Source organism: Trachymyrmex septentrionalis, unplaced genomic scaffold (assembly GCF_001594115.1).
Source record: "Trachymyrmex septentrionalis isolate Tsep2-gDNA-1 unplaced genomic scaffold, Tsep1.0 scaffold98, whole genome shotgun sequence".
NCBI classification, from domain to species: domain Eukaryota; kingdom Metazoa; phylum Arthropoda; class Insecta; order Hymenoptera; family Formicidae; genus Trachymyrmex; species Trachymyrmex septentrionalis.
In genome coordinates this window covers 199,721-219,052 of record NW_017306171.1, presented here as the reverse complement: position 1 = coordinate 219,052, position 19,332 = coordinate 199,721, and the positions used below count along the sequence as shown (strand labels likewise).

At 37.5% G+C, this 19,332-nt stretch overlaps 3 protein-coding genes across 3 annotated transcripts; 1 reads left to right on the top strand and 2 right to left on the bottom strand.

Moving 5' to 3' along the window:
- Window positions 1–521: 521 nt before the first annotated feature.
- LOC108756345 lies at window positions 522–1,013 on the top strand. Its single transcript, XM_018500089.1, has one exon. The coding sequence runs from the start codon at window positions 522–524 to the stop codon at window positions 1,011–1,013; it is 492 nt and encodes a 163-aa protein (XP_018355591.1).
- A 2,502-nt stretch (window positions 1,014–3,515) lies between these two features.
- Window positions 3,516–4,051, bottom strand: LOC108756344. The gene is made up of 2 exons (XM_018500087.1): window positions 3,768–4,051; window positions 3,516–3,678 (listed from the first exon to the last, which is right to left on the bottom strand). Exons 1-2 carry the CDS (start codon window positions 4,049–4,051, stop codon window positions 3,516–3,518), a joined length of 447 nt encoding a protein of 148 aa, XP_018355589.1.
- An 11,348-nt stretch (window positions 4,052–15,399) lies between these two features.
- Window positions 15,400–16,470, bottom strand: LOC108756343 (trichohyalin-like). Its single transcript, XM_018500086.1, has one exon. The coding sequence runs from the start codon at window positions 16,468–16,470 to the stop codon at window positions 15,400–15,402; it is 1,071 nt and encodes a 356-aa protein (XP_018355588.1).
- Window positions 16,471–19,332: the final 2,862 nt, after the last annotated feature.

Below are 19,332 nucleotides of genomic sequence, written 5' to 3'. Positions count from 1 at the left end.
TGACACCAACGAGAAAAATACATTAATTTCTTGTACTCTGTGTATTACGTCGAATCATAAAAAAGAAATCCGATGAAAAGAGAGAAAAAATTAGCTCCGAGAGATGTCGGCTCGTCGAGGAATTGCACGCTCCGGCGAGAAGAAATTTTCCGCGTAGGCGCGTCATAGTCCGGGAGTACGACGATCTGTGGCAAGCTAATATCGTTGAGATGTGTCCGTACTCGAGCTTCAACAGAGGCTATCACATATATACTCACCGTCATGTGTTGAGCAAGTACGCGTGGACAGTACCGCTCAAGAGCAAGGGTGGAAGCGAGACGGCTGACGCTATCGCTGAGATCGTTCGAGAGAGCGAAAGATGTCTGAAAAATTTACAAACCTATATGGGGAAGGAATTTTACAACTCCAATGTACAGAATATCTTGAAAAAACACAACGTTAATCACTATTCCACGTACTCGACGTTGAAAGCGTCAGTGGTCGAGCGGTTCAATCGCATGCTCAAAAATGATATGTAGAAGATGTTTACACTCAACGGCAATTACAAGTGGGTCGACGAGCTGTCGCGTCTTGTGTCAGATTACAACGCACGCAAGCATCGCACCATCGGCATGCGACCCGCTGACGTAACTTCTGCAATTGCCGAAAGACTCTTGGACACAGTGTATAGCGCGATAAAGATAGCGGGTCCTGCAAAATTCAAAGTAGGCGATTCGGTACGCGTGAGCAAGTACAAGATGATTTTTGAGAAGGGTTACACACCAAATTGGACCACCGAAGTGTTTACGATCGTTAAGGTGCAGCGTATCAATCCCGTAACCTATCTACTCAAGGACTATCGTGGAAAATCCGTCGCTGGAGCGTTCTACGAGCACGAGTTGCATCGCGCTACTCATTCAGACATGTATCTCGTGGAGAAAGTGTTGCGCAGGAAGGGCGACGAAATGTACGTCAAGTGGCTGGGATTCGATGGATCGCACAATTCATGGATACGCAAAAACAATGTTATTTGAAAATTTTAATTGATATATTTTGTATACATATAACAATATAAGAATATAAACATGTAAAATATTTTTTATTATCCTTTCCATTTTTAGAATATACAGATATAAAATACGTATATAAATATACGATACATGAAATGAAAAATAATAGTAATACATAATAAATGACAGTACATAAAACATAATAGTAATACTTATATAAGACGTAAAAACATAATGTGTAAATCATATTGATAATAGTTCATAATAGTAACAAGTATGTAGATTGTATGAGAATATTTAAAAAAATGTAAAAAGACATACACGAAGTACAAATTAAGATAATACATAAAGCATAATAGTAGTAATACATATACACTGTATAAAAATATAAAAAATATAAAAACATAATAGTAATATAAATGTTGATATGTACATTACAAAGGTATCCACTAATGTCCCCACGGTAACCCATGGTTACCCACGGTAACGTCTCCGTCGAATCCGATACGACGTATCGTTTGTCGTCATATGGATTCAGAGTGATTTTCGATTCGGATATCGTGTATATCTCGTGCAGTTTCGATCGTATACACGATTGACCACGAGTCGATCTCTTCGTTCAAACATCGAGTGTAATCGTCGAACGTTATCGTTTGCGCTACGATGTTATTCTTTACTCCTTTCACCTTTTTGGTGTCCTTCTTGCCGTCCACCCTCACAGCGTACATTTTCGCTCTGAGACCAACGAATTCGGTCATTATCGCACCGTTATTTTCGTTCTTTATCAGACCGGGTACTTTTTTGTTCGCGAGAGGCATACCGTACGCGTTGTCCGTCGGATAATCGCTCGTGTCGAATCTAGCGATATCGCGTTTCATAGTCTCGTAAACGTCCTCGCACTCAACGCGGTATATAAGGCTGTCCGTATCGGTGTACATTATTTTACATTTGTCGCGAAACAATAGTAACATATATTCGTGGTGAAATTCGTACAAGCAGACTTTCGATATGTCAAGTATACACATACCCACATAAATCGGCTTGTTGAACTTCACCTCGATTTTGCGCAGTTCGACGGCTATTAAATTTTCCGTAAAGACGCTACGGCTGTGGAAATTTGGTTTTGCAATCATTGCCTCCGCGCTGCATCGTCCGTCCCATTTTGTTAATAATTTTACGTCGACGTTGCGCACATTCTCCATAGTTTTACCAAATACCGCGTTGTTCATTAATTTATACAAATTTTTTTCGAAATCGTTTTTTACGCGCGTTCTGAAATTTATATTCAATGTAATCACGGAGCCATGGAGATTGCGCGAATTGTAGCACCCGATGGATCTTTGTTACGCGAAGACCGTGACGAGTACATTGCTGCAAGTTGCGGTAGTGGATGACGTAACGCTGTTTATCATACAGCGTCGCTAAAAGTTTATATTCGCGCTTACCGGGCGGCTTATCGCACGTCGGACAGAACGGTAGGTCAATGCATCGGTCGTGTATATGCTGCGGATACTCATGATCGACTTCGAGAATGTAACCAGTGGGCGAATCCAGAGCGATCGCGCTCGCGTCAAAGTTCGCAGAGTCTTTGATCCATTGAAATTTGGCAATGGTTGACACATCGCCCACCCGTATAAATTGTTAACGTCGTAGTATAATACATCAAGTACGACGGTTCCGATGGGTCGTACGAATGCATGTACTTGTTATTAGCCTGCGCGTATCTACCTGAACATTGACTGAGACCACCGCGTATACCGCGCTCGATGAACATGATCATGCCAATATCAGTAAGCAACTCAAACTTTACACGCGTATGTTTTAACATCGCGTCCCACGTGAAACCAGGCAAGGTGTAATAATGTGCGGGATCGAGATCGTAACTCGCAACACAACTTTTGCGGAAATTTTCGAAAATGTCAGCTAATAACAAGATATCGGTTTTCAAGTACAGATCACTGTACTCGCCGAGCGTTCGGATGGAGAATCATTGCCATACGTTCGCGGCGTGAGCGTAATCGCTCTCGGATACGGTATCGCCTGTTAACGAACTGTAAAAAGATTCGCGCGGTGGTAAGCGCGTGTCCTGCAATTTTTCGACACAGTCAATGTACTCGTACGGAAAGACACCTTTACGAATCAGTAATTCAAATTCATCATCCGGTAGTGTTGAAAATTTTGAACGTATAATTTTTAATTTGTCATAAATAAACCAAAAAAATAAACGGAAAGCACACACCTGCTATTCGACTGCACTGCGCAACGTCCAGTGCGTTGCGTTCCGTTTAAGCGGGCGGTCACGTCGTGACCGACGCCGACATGTCCGGCTCCTGTGTGTGCAGTCTTACCGGCGTGTTACGGTTTACACCTGTTTCACTTTTGCATGTTCGGCGGATCATATTGATTTGTTCAAGTTTGCTGCGATACTGGACATCTTGACTGCTCAATCGCACGTATTTTCGAGATCCATCCGAATTTTACTTTTTTAATTTTATGTTGATTGTGACATGAATTATTTATTTATTTTTATTTATTGTTGATGAATGAGACGCGCTCCTTGTTGCAGTGGTTCCCAAATTCGAGCCATCTGTCGTCCGCGCTCGGCAGTCGAATAGCGCAATCGTTGATCTTCTGGCAGTCCATTGTGTGCGACTGCAATTTCTCATTCGTGTCGAAATAATGCAAGCATCTGAAAAAAAAAACAAAATATTATAACAGTTACAATTATTTTATTAACAAGACGGGAAATTGTAATAATTTTTTTTCATATATACTTACCGGTCGCAGAAATATTTCTTGTTATTATTCCCGGTAATTTGTGATCTCACGAGACGCGACAGGTTCTTGATCCACGCAAAGTGGCCAACACCGTCGTCGCGTGAATCTTGCATGTAGAGGAGATTGACATGCTTGTCCTTCTTGTCACTGGTGAGCCGCAGAGGAAGGACTTGTTTATTCTCGATGCCGTATACATTGATTGACACCGCGTTCAACCGTTCGAATTTATTAATGTCTTTGAACGTTATTGAAAATTCGATACCCGCGAGATTCAGCACCGTCATATAATGCGATGACTCTCAATTTACATTTCTTTCAGCCGGGTACAGAGCGGCGACCATCGATCACGCAAAGCACGCATTGTCCATCGTACTAACATTGATCACCGCTCGTTTCGTCGCTATTTCTCACGGCACTTCGAAGTAACATCCCTCGAGCATGGGATTTAGTTTGTTCACATTGATAGTCAAATTGAGGATTCACGACAATGCCCATCCGCTGTCGCGTTCCTGGAACTCTTCGAGTGATGTCAACGTGGGCTCGATGATATGCTGCTCGTACCACTTGCGCAAATCAGTATATCGGTATATCTCGCGGTTCTTAATGTTTATACTCTTAATGTCACGTTTGTTTATCGCAAACTCGCCGTTGAACGCGGTGTTCACTTTTGCATTACTGTGTCTTTCTACGGCGTCTCACACACGTTCGAGCACTATTTCTCTCGCGTCTTCCAAAAACGGCCGCGGCTCGATGTAATCGATGTTGACCACAGCACCTGTCAATATACGGTTTTCAAACGCGGCGTCGATCTCTCGCCAGACGAGAGATCTTTCGTCGCGATTTGCATACCCGCCACCAACGTGCACGAAACGTCACTTTAATCGTGTCTTTGCACCCGCGAGTCGCGCGATCCTCGCTACCATGGATTGTCTGTGTCCAACGGCGAGGCGCGGACGCTTGGCATGGCAAAGTTCTTCGAGCCACCCGTTAAAGCACCACCCGTTGTATAGTAGCATTGGATCATGCAGTGTTTAGTATGACCGTTCAGTGCGCGGATTTGTGGATACGGCACAAATTTTTCTGCGTGATCCGTATCATACTCACTCAAGTTGCTAGCACAACCAGTATCATCGGATAGCACTTCTTCGTCGGAATCTTGGTCCATTATTTCTTCAAAATCTACATTCATTTCTTCTAACACTTCGAACACTTCGTCTCTGATATTCGCGAATTAATATTCCGGATCCACGTTTCTAATGTGCTCGACTACGTTGGCTATGTCCTCAACTTTTGCACGATGATCAACCATACTTTTTTTCCACTATTCTTATTGCGACCAATTCGTTCGTTTTCCAGGACACTAATTGCGGAACTGAGCGCTTATAACTCATTATATATTTATGACTTCTTTGTCCCCCTGCCTTTTGGATCATACTTTATTTAGAAGTAGATAAAACAGTATCGCGAGCGGTTCTAATTTATATTTTTTACATCTCATTGGTATGTTTATATAGGGTGCGGCAGAGAAACTTACTTTTTTTAAAGGTTAATAAAAACGAAACTATTGCAGATATCGGTATAATTCTTTTTTCCTCTTACAGATCACCTCATCAAATTTTTTTTCATGCACTTTTGAAAATTACATCTATCAAATGACGGCCGCCGTTGTCTATGCACTGATTGAGTCGATTTCTGAAGTTTTGCGTCACTCTCTGAAGCATGTCCACCGGTATTTCGGCGATGGCGTTCCGAATGTTTGTCTTCAGGTGAGCTAGGGTCTCTGGTCGATCGTTGTAAACAATAGACTTTAAATAACCCCATAGGAATAATGAAGCGCGCTCGAAAGGCACGTTGAGTGGCGACAATGGAGCGGCCATTACCAAAGTATGCCTCGACGGCAAACGCGCGATGCTCTCTTGTCCAAAGCATGATCGAGACTGGCTGTGGGGGGAACAAAAATTGAGGACCTATCCTTTCGGACGCACCCCCTCCCAGCTTCCTACCTTCACCTCTTGCCGTTTGGCGCGTTTTTCAAAAAAGTAAGTTTCTCTGCCGCACCCTGTATCTATCGAAATGGAAAGGACTCTATAAACAACGTTGGAACATTCAAAACCGCCTTCTGAATCATCACAAGAGTAATTCTATTAGCGTTGGACCGCTGACTGTGCGATTCAGTACGATTGAAAATGTTAAAATTGTATGCTTGGAATTATCCGACGTACGTTTAATGATGCCTGAATCAATAATATTGTTTATGTTCAACTTAAATCAATGTATTGAGCATTGTATTCGATCAATTGGTTGATATCGTTGAGTCGATACAAAATTTACACGATTCTTGAATATCGCATCCACTGCAAGGGATGCTAAAGATGTATCAAATGTAATATGCGCTAATGATTACTTTGATAAAAATCAACTCCTCGACTGCGAACTGTTAGCTGTAGTTTTTTGTGCGTAAGAAAAAATTATGTAAAAGAAAAACAAATTATGTAAAAGAAATATAAATAAAAAAAATTTTAATCTAAAATTATGGCATAATTTCTTCACACACATATAAAATAGGGAGTTTGTGTCTCTTCTCTCTTTTTTTTTTTTAACAGAAGGGATCTTTTTATGACTATACATTTGTATAAAAAAAGAAAAATTATTGAATAGAAAATAGCTATAATACAATCAAAAATAATATAGAATCACCGTAATAGATCAGGTACATGGAAGGATAAAAGAAACAAACATGGATTAAAAAATATAAAAATTTATTATTATTACATTAATTTATACAGTTATAGTTTCCACATTTAGATTTTTTTTTTTGTATTTACTGAACTGATCGTATTTAAATAGGATAACAAGGTCTTGCACGTTAGCAGCGCTTTCTGGAAAAAGAGAACGAAAAAACCTTTTGCTGTTTCAACTATTTGCTTTTTCAGCAGAGAATAAAATGTATTAGCACTAATCACTCCAAATGCGATACCTTATGGCTTATATTTCGATGACATTGATGACATTGCTGATGAGAAACATGTTGACGATTTTGATGCTTTTTCACCTGGACATTCCTAATATCTCGCTTTTTCCCTCGATGGTGGACCTGGCGACAAGGGACGGTACACCTTGCGCTCAATCGATTTTCGACGTATATATTCTTTTACTCGATCCATGTCTTATCACTCGTAATCGAAATTTACGATTGAAAGAAAAAAAGTTATATACACTATTTATATACACTATCAGATCGATGCCACATCGCGTCGCGTTAAGAAAAGTGTCGATGATCAGCTGTTAAATAAAACATAGTTCTTCTACAGTAAAATGAAAGTGATACTCCAATGAAAAGTATGAAATCCCACAATCCTTAAATTTCTTCGAAGAAGTGCCGATAACGATTTTTTCTGAGAAGAGATAACGAGAGAGATTGATGACATGTAGCGACACGTTAAGAGAAGCGTTGATGCTATTTATACATATTAATTCGTTTCCACGATTATCTCCTATCGCAATCTCTATGTAGCTCGGTGGGCCAACGTTGATACCAATTTCTAGGAATTTATATCCCGTATGTGGCAATGCGTATTTCCTGCCTAGTATAACGTACGAATCGCACGATGCATGGACGCGCTATAAAAAATATAAAAATATTAAATAATTAATTAAATAGTTAATTTTAGAAAGTATAAAGTGGGAAATTCCTAAACTTACTTGGCACATCTTTTCGTAAATGATGGAGTTTCATCATAATTCTGAAGTGGAACGTAATAATTTTTTTTGTGCGTGATGCTTCCTACAGCGGAGTACATTGCTACTGTTGCTGCAGGTGCTGCTGTTGTACTTTTCGTACAAGCGACTAAAGCAATACTGAACGTGTAAAGATTGCGCACAGCTCTAACCAAAAAATAAATTGCGAAGAAGGGAATTTTTGGAGAGGATAGAGTAACAAGGGGTGATGGGTGGCGCGCGGTGGTGGCGATGGCGGCGGTAGCTGCAGTGACGACGGCGATGGCGGCAGCGGCGAATAATGAAAAAAAAAAGGAATGCATTGTTTATGTAATCAATCGACTGAGGTCCTATGACAGCGATGCCGCTGAGGACTTTCTCACGCCTTCTCCCCTCCCGCGCCTTCCTTCGCGCCAACGAGTACCTCCCGCGCCTTCCCCCTCGCGCCAACGAGTACCCCCGCGCCTCGCACTCCCCTTAGAGGATCTGAGTTAGAACCCCCATATTAATATTACTTATAATAAAAAAAGCAATTTTGTTGTACTCAAATGTACAATTATTAGTGATACATGTACTTATATAATGCAGTATTAGAATATTGTATGTATTTGTATTTTGATGTGTGAATATACACACGTTAGAGACAGAATTTATGCTGAGATATTTATGATAGAGATAGATTCCCTATGTTTATTTATATGCAATATTAAAATGATATGTACATTATATGTACATTTAATTTTAATATTATGTGCAATATTATGTAATTATATATACATTTAATTTTAATATTATGTACAATATTATGTAATTATATGTGAGGACAAGTCAGTAAGTTTTTAGTAAAACACATTTTTTTATCGATTCATTTTTATTTCTCAACATAGTCTCCTTTCAACTCGATACACTTGATCCAACGATTCTTCAATTTTTTCAAGCCGTCCGAATAATATGATTTGTCCACCCTTCAAAATAAGCCTCCGTTTCGGCGATGAGCTGCTCACTGGTGGTGAATCTCTTTCCTCCGATCATTTCTTCAGGTTTGGAAACAGGAAATAGTCGCAGGGAGATAAATCTGGCGAATATGGTGGATGGAGAAGCAATTCGTAGCGGAATTCGTTGAATTTGGCCATCGGTGCCGGGCACGTGTGAATCCGTGCATAGTCATGATGGAAGAGCACTTTTTTCTTCGCCAAATGGGGACGTTTTTTTCTTTAAAATGTTGTTGAAACGATCCAATAAGGCTGCGTAGTAATCGCCATTGATCGTTTGCTTTAACGGAAGGTAATCGATACGAATTATACCGCGTGCATGCCAAAAAACTGTGGCCATCACCTTTCCGGCCCACTTCACCTTCTTCGGAGCTGGTTCACCCGGTGAAGTCCATTGTTTTGATTGTTCCTTCGTCTCGGGCGTGAAATAATAGATCTATGTTTTGTTCACAGTAATGAATCGACGCAGAAATTCATCTGAATTATGTTGAAAACATCTCCAAGCATTGTTTTGAAATCGTCATACGGTCGCGCTTATGGTCCACAGTGAGCAAATGCGGCACCCATCTTGCCGATAGTTTTTTCTTACCTAATTCTTCGTGCAAAATTGAAATCACTGTGCCATGTGATATGCCTGTGGTCTCAACAAGCTCGCGTATTTTCACTCGTCGATCAATCAAAACAATATCGTGGACTTTATCGATGATTTCTGGCGTAGCAGCCTTAGTTGGACGTCCCGAACGAGGTGCATCACATGTGGATGTACGACCGCGTTTAAATTCATTCACCCAATTATATACAGTCGCAAATGCTGATGCAAATGTGCTATGAACATTATCCAATTCGGCTTTGATTTCTTTCGGCGTTAAACCTTTCATATATAGATGTTTGATTATTGCACTGAAACTCGTTTTTTTCCATTTTGCAAAAAATACAAAGGTTGTTCGCTTTAATCGTCTACAGAAATGAAATCACGAGATGAATTCCGCTCAAAATTTGACAGTAATCAGCTGAAAGGTATTACTTGTCAAAAAGTAATGTGACATGACACTGCGAGTGCCCTCTGACAGATTTTCTACGAACTTATTCTGACTTGCCCTCATATAATGTGCATGGATATATTATAAAGGGTGTCTCAAAATGACCTGACATTTTAATTTATTAATAAAACATATTATTTATTTGAAAAGTACACATGTTTTTAGTTTAATATAAAGTACAAACATGGAGGTTATATGTGGAACACAATATCCGATAAATGGTCGCCTCGACTCTGTGTTTGCAAACGTTCATTCTTTTGACAAAATTTTCAATGACATTTTGGCATAATTGCGGATTAACTAATTTCATTAATGGTACGTTTAATTTCTTCCTTCAACTCCGGAATGGTCTGTGGATCATTGGCATACACTTTTCCTTTCAGAAAACCCCAAAGAGAGAAGTCCAATGGCGTCAAATCGCACGATCTTGGTGGCCAATTCACATCGCCGCGGCGAGAAATAACACGACCATGAAACTTCGTCTGCAATAACTGCATTTTTTCGTCTGCAGTATGGCAGGTTGCACCATCTTGTTGAAAGAATATGTCTTCCAAGTCTATGCCGTTCAATTCTTCCCATAAGAAGTTGGTTATCATGTCACGATAACGAACACCATTGACGGTAACCTCATTTCCCGCAGCATTCTCGAAGAAGTACGGCCCAATCACTCCTCCAATCCAAAATCCGCACCAAACAGTGACTCGTGGTGGATGCATGGAAAGCTGTTGGATCACTTGTGGATTTTCAGTCCCCCAAATTCGATAGTTTTGTTTATTCACGTACCCATTAAGTTGAAAATGCGCCTCATCGTTGAAGATGATTTTCTTCGAAAAATCACCATCGATTTGTTGATGCTCCAATATCCAATTGGCGAATGAACGGCGCTGCGCATGGTCTGCTGGTTGCAGTTCTTGTGTCAATTGGATCTTGTAAGCACGTAAATGCAGATCTTTCGTCAAAATTCGCTGCACAGAGGATCTTGAAATGTCCAATTGCTGAGCACGATGGCGAATCGAGGTGGAAGGACTTTCAACACTCGCACTCACTGTGGCTATGTTTTTATTCGACCGACCAGTACGAGAATGGCCACTGCTTTTCGCGGTTAAAAGTGAGCCACTAACCTCAAATGTTTCTATTAAATTCACCACAGTATTGCGAGATGGTGCGTTATGATGACCAAAAGACGTGCGGACTTTTCGAACCGTCTCTGCAAAATGTTCACCATATTTGTAGTCGATTTTCACAATTTCTATGCGTTGCTCGATCGTGTAATTCTCCATGACTAAACCTCAATACTTCCTGATGCCAGTTGTTAAAGGTTAGTACGTTACGTTCGCTGCAAAAAAAAATGGCGCGCAATTTAAAATGTCAGATCATTTTGAGACACCCTTTATGTAGAATTTAATTCTGATGTTGTATATAGATATATAAAGGGTGTCCCAAAATTAACGCAAGATTTGAATTAAATAGAAAACACAGTTTTTAGTCTTTTGAATGTTATTTTTTTATTGAATCATAAAGTACATAGGATAGGGTTATTTGTGGAATAACACATCGGGCAAATGGCCTCCACGGCTTTGCATGCACATACGCACTCGTTTGTCGAAATTTTCCATGACCATTTTGCATAAATGTGGCTGAATTTCGTTGATGCAGCGTTGAATCTCCTCCTTTAATGCACGGGTGGTTGTGGGCTTGTTGACATAGACCTGTGATTTCAAATAACCCCATAAAAAGAAATCTAATCGTGTTAAATCACACGATCTAGGGGGCGATTTTGGCGATTAACAAAGCCATCAAGGTGAAAATGTGCTTCATCGCTTAGGATGATTTTGCTCGAAAAATCAGCATCCATTTGTTGATGTTCAATAATCCATTTTCACGCTCCATTTTCACTAACCCTAAACTGTCAGCTGTTAAATTGTTTTTTTTTTGGGTTGCCAACACTTTACTGCACAAATGGCGGCAAATTCAAATCTTGCGTTAATTTTGGGACACCCTTTACAATATTACAATTAAATTTTATGTTATATACACACATCATATAATTTTAATATTGCATGTAATAAAGGTAAGGAATACCTGCATATATATAAGCACTAGCATATAAATAATTTTTATCTCTACTCAATCAGCAGATGTTTTTTAAATATTTTTTAAACGTTTATTTCTCATTAATTTTATATTATTCATAATTTATTTTCAAAATTTATTAATTTAATGTTTATTTAATGTTTATTAAACATTAATTTACATTGTAATTTTTTATTTAAAATAAATGATTGAAAAAACATTGTTTAAACGTTTATTTAACGTTTATTTTGAATTTATTTTTTATTTGAAATAATAGATTAAAAAAACACTTTTTGAACGTTTATTTAATGTTTATTAAATGGTTATTTAACATTAATTGTATGTATTTATTATTGCCTTCACTTTCGTGTTTACAATTTCTTCCGATTTTTCCATTTCCAATTTTACAATTTGCCATATTTCGCCATTTACGCTTAGACTTAATAGTTTACAATTTTCATTCGCATTTACAACTTTTTTGTACAATATCTCTCACTTCACATTCACCCTCATTCACTCACCCCCCCCCTCTCTCTCTCTCTCGCGCACTCTCCCTCTCTCTCTCCTCTCTCGCTCTTTCTATCATCTCCATCCATTCATGTCCTCGACCATCCTCATTTAATACTTCTATCCATCTTGACCTTTTATCTTTTACGTATTCACATTCTCTCTTCAGGTGTTCCACCTCTTCTCTCTCCTTTCGGCATAACCTGCATTTTCTCTCTTCCTCCTTCAACCAATACTTATTTCCTCTCTCTTCATTTCCACATCTCCACCTTGCTATCCTTACCATCTTTTTGCCCTCTTTCCTTCCACACCTCCTTATGTACTCAGGTATTCCATATACCTTATTGTACTTCCTACACGTTTTTGATCGCCTTATTCTTTCTCCCCTCTCCTGCTCGTCCACTTCTATATCCCTGTCCCTTACTTTTTCCCATTTATCCTCTCCGTATTCATTTAAACTTTCTTCGCTTAGGCCGCCTCGCCACAAGTAGTCTCTTCTCTCTATACTCTCCCTAGTCCATTCTTTCATATCACACTCCCCTTCCTCCTTTCTTCTTTCTAGCATACATAATCTCCCAATCTCCCCTCCTTCTCCTTTCTGTATCCTTTCCTCCCATCTTCCTGCTCGCCATCCCGTTTCTACTCTCATCTTATTTCTCTTTAATTCCTCTCTTACTATGTACCCTGGGGTGTTCCATTCCAGTCCTAGCACCCATCTCAAATACTTTTCTTGTATGGCTTCTATCTCTTTCCACTCCTTATATCCCCATATTTCCACCCCATAGTATAATATTCCTTTTACTATGCTATCAAAAAGCTTTAACCTCCATCTCACATCTCCCTTAAATTTCCTCTCTCCATAGCTCCACACCCATCCCATTGCCACTCTTGCTCTTCTTATTCTTTCTTTAATATGTTCCACTTCTCCTCCACTTCTACTCATTACATATCCCAAATACTTGTATGTTTTTACCTCCTCCAGTCTTTCTTTCCCCCACCACCAGTATCTTTCCTTTTCCCTTCCTCCTTTGTTTTTAAAAACCATAACCTTCGATTTTTCGCTGCTTATGACTAGTTTCTTCCTTTCCAAGTACCTTTTCACCCTTCTGATCATATCTCTTAGCGCTTCTTCCTCCTCGGCTACCAATAGTATATCATCCGCATACTCTATCGTCCATACTCTCTCCTCTCCAATCTTGACTCCTCCCCTTCCCTTTCTCATTTCTTCCTCAATATCCGCTAGATATATATTGAACAGCGTCGGGCTTAGAGGGCATCCCTGCCTCACACCTTTTTCCACCCAAAATTCTTTTGAAATTTCATCTCCTATCTTCACTACACATCTTGTTTCCTCGTATATCTCCATCACTCTATCTATCAGACCTTCTCTTATCTTCCTCTTCCTCATCATTTCCCATAGAATTTTCCTGTCCACTCTGTCAAAGGCTGCCTTAAGGTCCAAAAACAACGCATACACTTTCCCCTTCCTTTTCATCCTCCTTCCTACTATGTGCTTCAATATTTTTATATTTTCGATTGTTCCTCTCCCTATCCTAAACCCAGACTGTGATCTACACCAACCTCTTTTTTCATCCAGTTCTTTTACTAATCTCTTATTCAGTATATTTGCGTACATTTTATATCCTGTACTAGTTAGTGTTACTCCTCTATAGTTCCCTGTTTCTTTCTTATCCCCTCTTTTCCAAATCGGTACCACCGCCCCGATTCTCCATTTCGCAGGAAATCCTTCTCCCTCCCACACTTTCCTTATTACCTCACTTAACTTTGTGTTAACCTTTTCTCCTCCTTCCTTCCAGGCCTCATTTCTGATACCATCCAATCCTGCTGCCTTTCCCCTTTTTAATCGCCTTATTTCCCTATTCACCTCTTCTTGGCTTATCCCCTCTCCTTCTTTCCTATTAACCTCTTTATTTCTCTGCCAATCATCCTTCTTTTCCTCTACTCCCCCAAAAATCTCTTTAAAATGCTTCTCCCATTCTACCATTTCAATTGTTCTACATATCCCCTCTCTTTTCTTCCTTCCTTTATTTATAAATTTCCATGCCTCTGCTTCCGTTTTTATATTTTCTATCTCTCTCTCTTCCCTTTTTCTATATTCTTCCTCTTTTTTCCTACATAGCTCTCTATATTCCTTTCTACACCTTATAAAATCTGCATATCCTTTCTCTCGCTCTCTTCTATATCTTCTCCTCTCCCTATTTATCTCTGTCTTTTTTTCCTTGCATTCTCTATCCCACCACGGGCACCACCCTAAATCTCTCCCTTTTCCTTTCCTCCTCACCTTGACTGCTTTTGTTATTTCTCTTTCCAACTCTTCCCATGCCTCTGTACCTCCCTCTTCTTTCCATTTTACCTCTTCTAATCTCTTCCTAAATTCCTTTATTCCCTCTTCTGACCAATCTTGCACTCTCCCCTCTTCCTCTTCTGTCTTCTCTCTTCTTTCCACCCGATTTGCCAGTTCGAATATCAATGGCTGATGGTCCGACTCCACCCTACATCCTACCTCAAATCTCTCTACTCTTTCCCACGTCTCCCAATTCACTATCCCGTAGTCAATAACTGACCTCCTACCCGCCTTTTCGTAGGTCCACTCTCCCTCTTCATCTCCCTCTTTCCCCCCGTTTAACACTAACCATCCTCTTTCCTCTATCAACTCAATAAGTCCTCTCCCTTGACTATTTACGACTTCATCTTTTGAATTTCTCTCTTCACTTCTCTCTCTTCTATCCTCTTCCCCTTCCTCCCAACTTCCCTTTCTTCCTATTCTGGCGTTAAAATCTCCTAATATTATTAACTTTTCTTCTTCCTCCTCCTTTATTTCCTTTTTCATCTTCTCTAGCCCTTCCTTCTTTCCTTCTCTATTATATACTATTACCACCCTCCAATTCTCTCCATCCAACTTTATCATTCTTTCTTGAATCCCCTGTTCTTCTTCATGAGTCCTTTCTTTCTCTTCCAAATCCACTCTTATTCCCGTTATAATCCCTCCTTTTGCTCTCCCTTTCTTACACTCCCTGCTTGCCGGCTGGCACCTCCATTTCCAACCTTCTGGCATCTTTTCTTTTAACTTTTCCCAATCGTTTTTCTCTATCCAAGTTTCCGTCAGCCCAATTATCTCGAACCCTTTTAGAAACTCCCAAAAGTCCGTTTCTTTCCTCTTCAGACCGGCCACGTTCCATACTACCCCCCTCACTCTCTTTTTCTCCCACTTTCTCTCCCTATTTCTCTTATCTTTCATACTTCTACACTTTTTCTCTTTTTTGCTCTCCGTGAAGGCACTCTCTAAAAATTCTTTTCACTCATACATTTTCTCTCTTCATTCCATACATACTCTCTTCCATTCATCCATGCTCTTCCAAACCCAATCTTTACATTCATCCCTTTCGCTCTCTCTATCTTTGCCCACATTCTCATCGCCCTTTGTCTGTCTCTTTCACTCTTTGTCATATCATCATCCACAAACACATTTGTACCCTTTAACTTAAATTTATTCTCCATTATCATTCGTTTTTCGTCCATACTATACAGTTTTACCAAAATTAAACTATCATCTTCTCTACTTTTAAGTTTAAACGCTTCTTTCACTTTTATACCCTTATCTTTCATTCCCATTCTCTCCCACACACTTCTCACTGCATCTATCACTTTCCCCCCCTCTATTTTTTCCCCTCTCACTACAATGTTTAATCTTCTTTCTCTACTCTCTTGATCTCGCCTCCTCTTCTCCGAGTCTTCTATAATCTTTCGCATTTTCTCTATCTCTCCCTCTAACCTTTTCCTCGCATTCTTCTCCTCTTCTCTAACTCTCTCTATTTCTTTCTTCATCTCTTTCTTTACTTCTATTCTTACTTCTTCCCTTAACTCTTTCTTTAGCTCTTTCACCATTTCTTCTCGCTGTGTTATTAGCATTGTTTTCATTTCTCGTATTATATCCTCCTTTTGCTTTCTCATTATCTCCTCTATCTTTTCCATTTCCATTTCTTTATTTGTGTTTTCCTCCGTCGTGCTTGTCGTTGCAGCCTTCGCGCGTTTCAAACGTCGGTTCTTCTCTTCGTCTCCTTCCTCCCCACTACCGGAGTCACTTCTTCGATCCCTCTTTGATAGCAGCGATACAATACTACCGCTACTATCCCTTCTTCCTCTACCAATACTCTCCGCCTTCGTTGGTCTTCCTCTTCTTCCCTTCTCTGTCACTTTTTCTTGTTTCGGTTCTTGTGTTCTTTCCTTTCCGCTCGAGCCTTCTCCCCACTTCTCTCCGCTTTCAACCCAATTCCTTACTCGATTTCCTACTACCTCCTGCGGCGCTATGAAAGTTTCTTCTTTCTCTACTCTTTCCTCCGGCTTCTCTGTCATTTCCTCCTCTCTACCCCACCGAACCCCCGTACTTTCTACTGATGCTGTCGAGCGTGTCGATTCCTCCTATCCTCCTCTTTCTCACTCTCCCTCTCTCTCCTACTCTCTCTCTCTCTTACTTGTTATCCACACAAGTTTGGTTGCGTCGCACCCGTCTTGCACCTGCGCAGAGGCAGAAATTTGCCACGTGCCCGCTCTCGCGTGTCCCCGGCCAGGTCTTCGCAACGGCCAAAACGACGACAACTCTTTTTCGGTGTCTCTGCCCAATTTCTCTGTTGTTGACTACAGCTCGTCCGATTGAGGTTAGGTTTCCCTCTCCTGCTTCTTTCCGCTCGCGTTTGTTGTATTCGCGAGCTGTATTAATGCCCAGCTCCGATTTTTAAGACTCGCGTCTCCTGCAAATCAAATCCCCGTAGGGAATTCCCTTACAGAAAGGTTCTTATCGTTAACAACTAAAATCTTCCTCACTAGCAGATTTCCTGTGTTATCCACTCACCTGTCCAACCGGAAGTCTATTTAACATTAATTATTAATTTCAAATAAAGGTTCAAAGAAATATTTTTAAAATATTTGTTTAACGTTTATAAAATGTTTATTTTACATTATTTATTCATTTAAAATGTGGTGATAGAAAACATTTATTTTACGTTTATCTAACGTTTAGTAAATGTTTATTTTACATTAATTATTTGTTTGAAGTAAAATTAATTTGTTTAAAGAAAAATTTATTTAATGTTTATTAAATTTTTTTTAAAACGTTTATGTAACATTTAATAAATGCTTGTTTTTTGTTATTTATTTATTTAAAATATTATTAAAAAAACATTTATTTATAATATTTATTTGACTTTTATTATAAATAAGTAAAAAATATTTTTTTCTAAAGCTCAAATTAATAAAAAACAGGTTGAAATAATAAAATAATCGCGGAAGAGAAATTAACACAATATAATTGCGTTAAGTATACTATATATAGACAATAAGAAGTGTATACATCGATAATTATCCAATCAGCAGACAATGCTTTTTAAATACTTTTTAAATGTTTATTTCTCATTAATTTTACATTTTTCACAATTAATTTTCAAATTTCATTAATTTAAAGTTTGTTTAACGTTTATTAAATGTTTATTTTAATATAATTTTTCATTTTTTTTTTAAATATATGATTAAAAAACATTGTTTAAATATTTACTTAACGTTTTATTTAATGTTTATTTAAAATTTATTTTTATTTAAAATAATAATTTGAAAAAACATTTTTTTAACGGTTATTTAATGTTTATTAAAATATTTATTTTACATTAATTATTTATTTAAAATAATGGTTTAAAAAAACATTTTTTAAACGTTTATTCAACATTTATAAAAAATGTTTATTCAACATTAATTATTTGTTTGAAATAAAAGTTAAAAGAAATATTTTTTAAACGCTTCTTTATTTGAAATGTGATGATAAGAAATATTTTATTCACGTTTATTTAATATTTAGTAAATGTTCATTTCACATTAATTATTTGTTTAAAATAATGGTTTAAAAAAATATTTAAGTATTTAACGGTTTCTTAACATTTATTTGTAATTAATTTTACATTTTATGAATCGTTTTCAAAATAACATTTTTTAAACGTTTATATAAACGTTTTTATGTTCATTATTTATTTATTTAAAAAAACATTCAGTTAATGTTCATCTAACGTTCATCTAACGTTTATCATAAATATGTAAAAAATGTTATTTTCTAAAACTCAAATAAAAAACGGATCGAAATAAAAAAATAATTACTAAAAAGAAGTTAACACAATATAAGTGTATCATATATGGACAATAGGAACTGTGTGCATCGACAGTTATAAATGGCGTAACGGATAAGGTACGAGACTCATAACACTGAAATCCCATGTTAAAAACCCGGCCGATAAGGCCGGTGAAAAAGATTAAAATAAAATTAGAAAAAATTAATAAAATTAGTTGTCTAAGATTTAGGCACTAATAAAAAAAATAAATTAAAACGATTCTATAATATTATTTTTTTCTAATTTTGTTTAAATAATTTTAACATTAAAAAACGTTTTTTATTGTTAAAAAATGTTTCTTTAAATGTTAAATAAACGTTTTTAAACGTTAAAAAATATTTTTTAATGTAAAAAAACATCTTTTTGATTAATAGAAAATCTATCTCATTAATTAAACGTTTTTTGCAATAAAAAAAAATGTTTAAAAAAAATTTCAGAAATATTTCTTTACTGATTTCGTGAGTGGCATGACGGATAAGGTATGAGACTCATAACGCTGACGTCCTAGGTTCAAAATCCAGCTCGATAAGCAAAAAAAATTAATATATAATTGAAAATTAGAATTAATTAATAAAATTAGTTGTCTAATGTTTAGGCAATGTCGATAAAAAAAATAAATTTTAAAAATTCTACATTATTATTTTTTCAAATTTTGACATTAAAAAACATTTTTTTAATGTTAAAAAAATGTTTCTTCAAATGCGTTATAATAGATGTTTTTTTAATTAAAAAAAAAGAGATTTAATTTATTATTTTTAACGTTTTTAAAAATGTTCTTAAAAATATTTTTAATTGTGTAAATGTTGAAAATATTTTTAAATGTTTTTAATGTTGCTAATTGGGTAATGTTTATATATACATACATTATAATATTCATACCTATACAGCACAGAAACTTGCAGTAACATTGCAAAAATTTTGTAATATGACAGATTACGCTGTAATATCGCTGGAACATTGTAGGTATTACGAATTGTAATGTATAATACATATCATGATAATTTATTCAATAATAAGATAATAATAAGATTGGAAATAAGACTGTTTATGTTAGATACATTACTTT

What these genes read in the sequence shown, in the direction of transcription:
- LOC108756345 (XM_018500089.1), top strand. Translation starts at nt 522, where the DNA reads ATGTTTACACTCAACGGCAATTACAAGTGGGTCGACGAGCTGTCGCGT.
- LOC108756344 (XM_018500087.1), bottom strand. Translation starts at nt 4,051, where the DNA reads ATGACGGTGCTGAATCTCGCGGGTATCGAATTTTCAATAACGTTCAAA. An exon ending in AAGAAATATTTCTGCGACCG is followed by an intron (nt 3,679 to 3,767) that starts GTAAGTATATAT and finishes TTTTTTTTTCAG; the next exon opens with ATGCTTGCATTATTTCGACA.
- LOC108756343 (XM_018500086.1), bottom strand. Translation starts at nt 16,470, where the DNA reads ATGACAGAGAAGCCGGAGGAAAGAGTAGAGAAAGAAGAAACTTTCATA.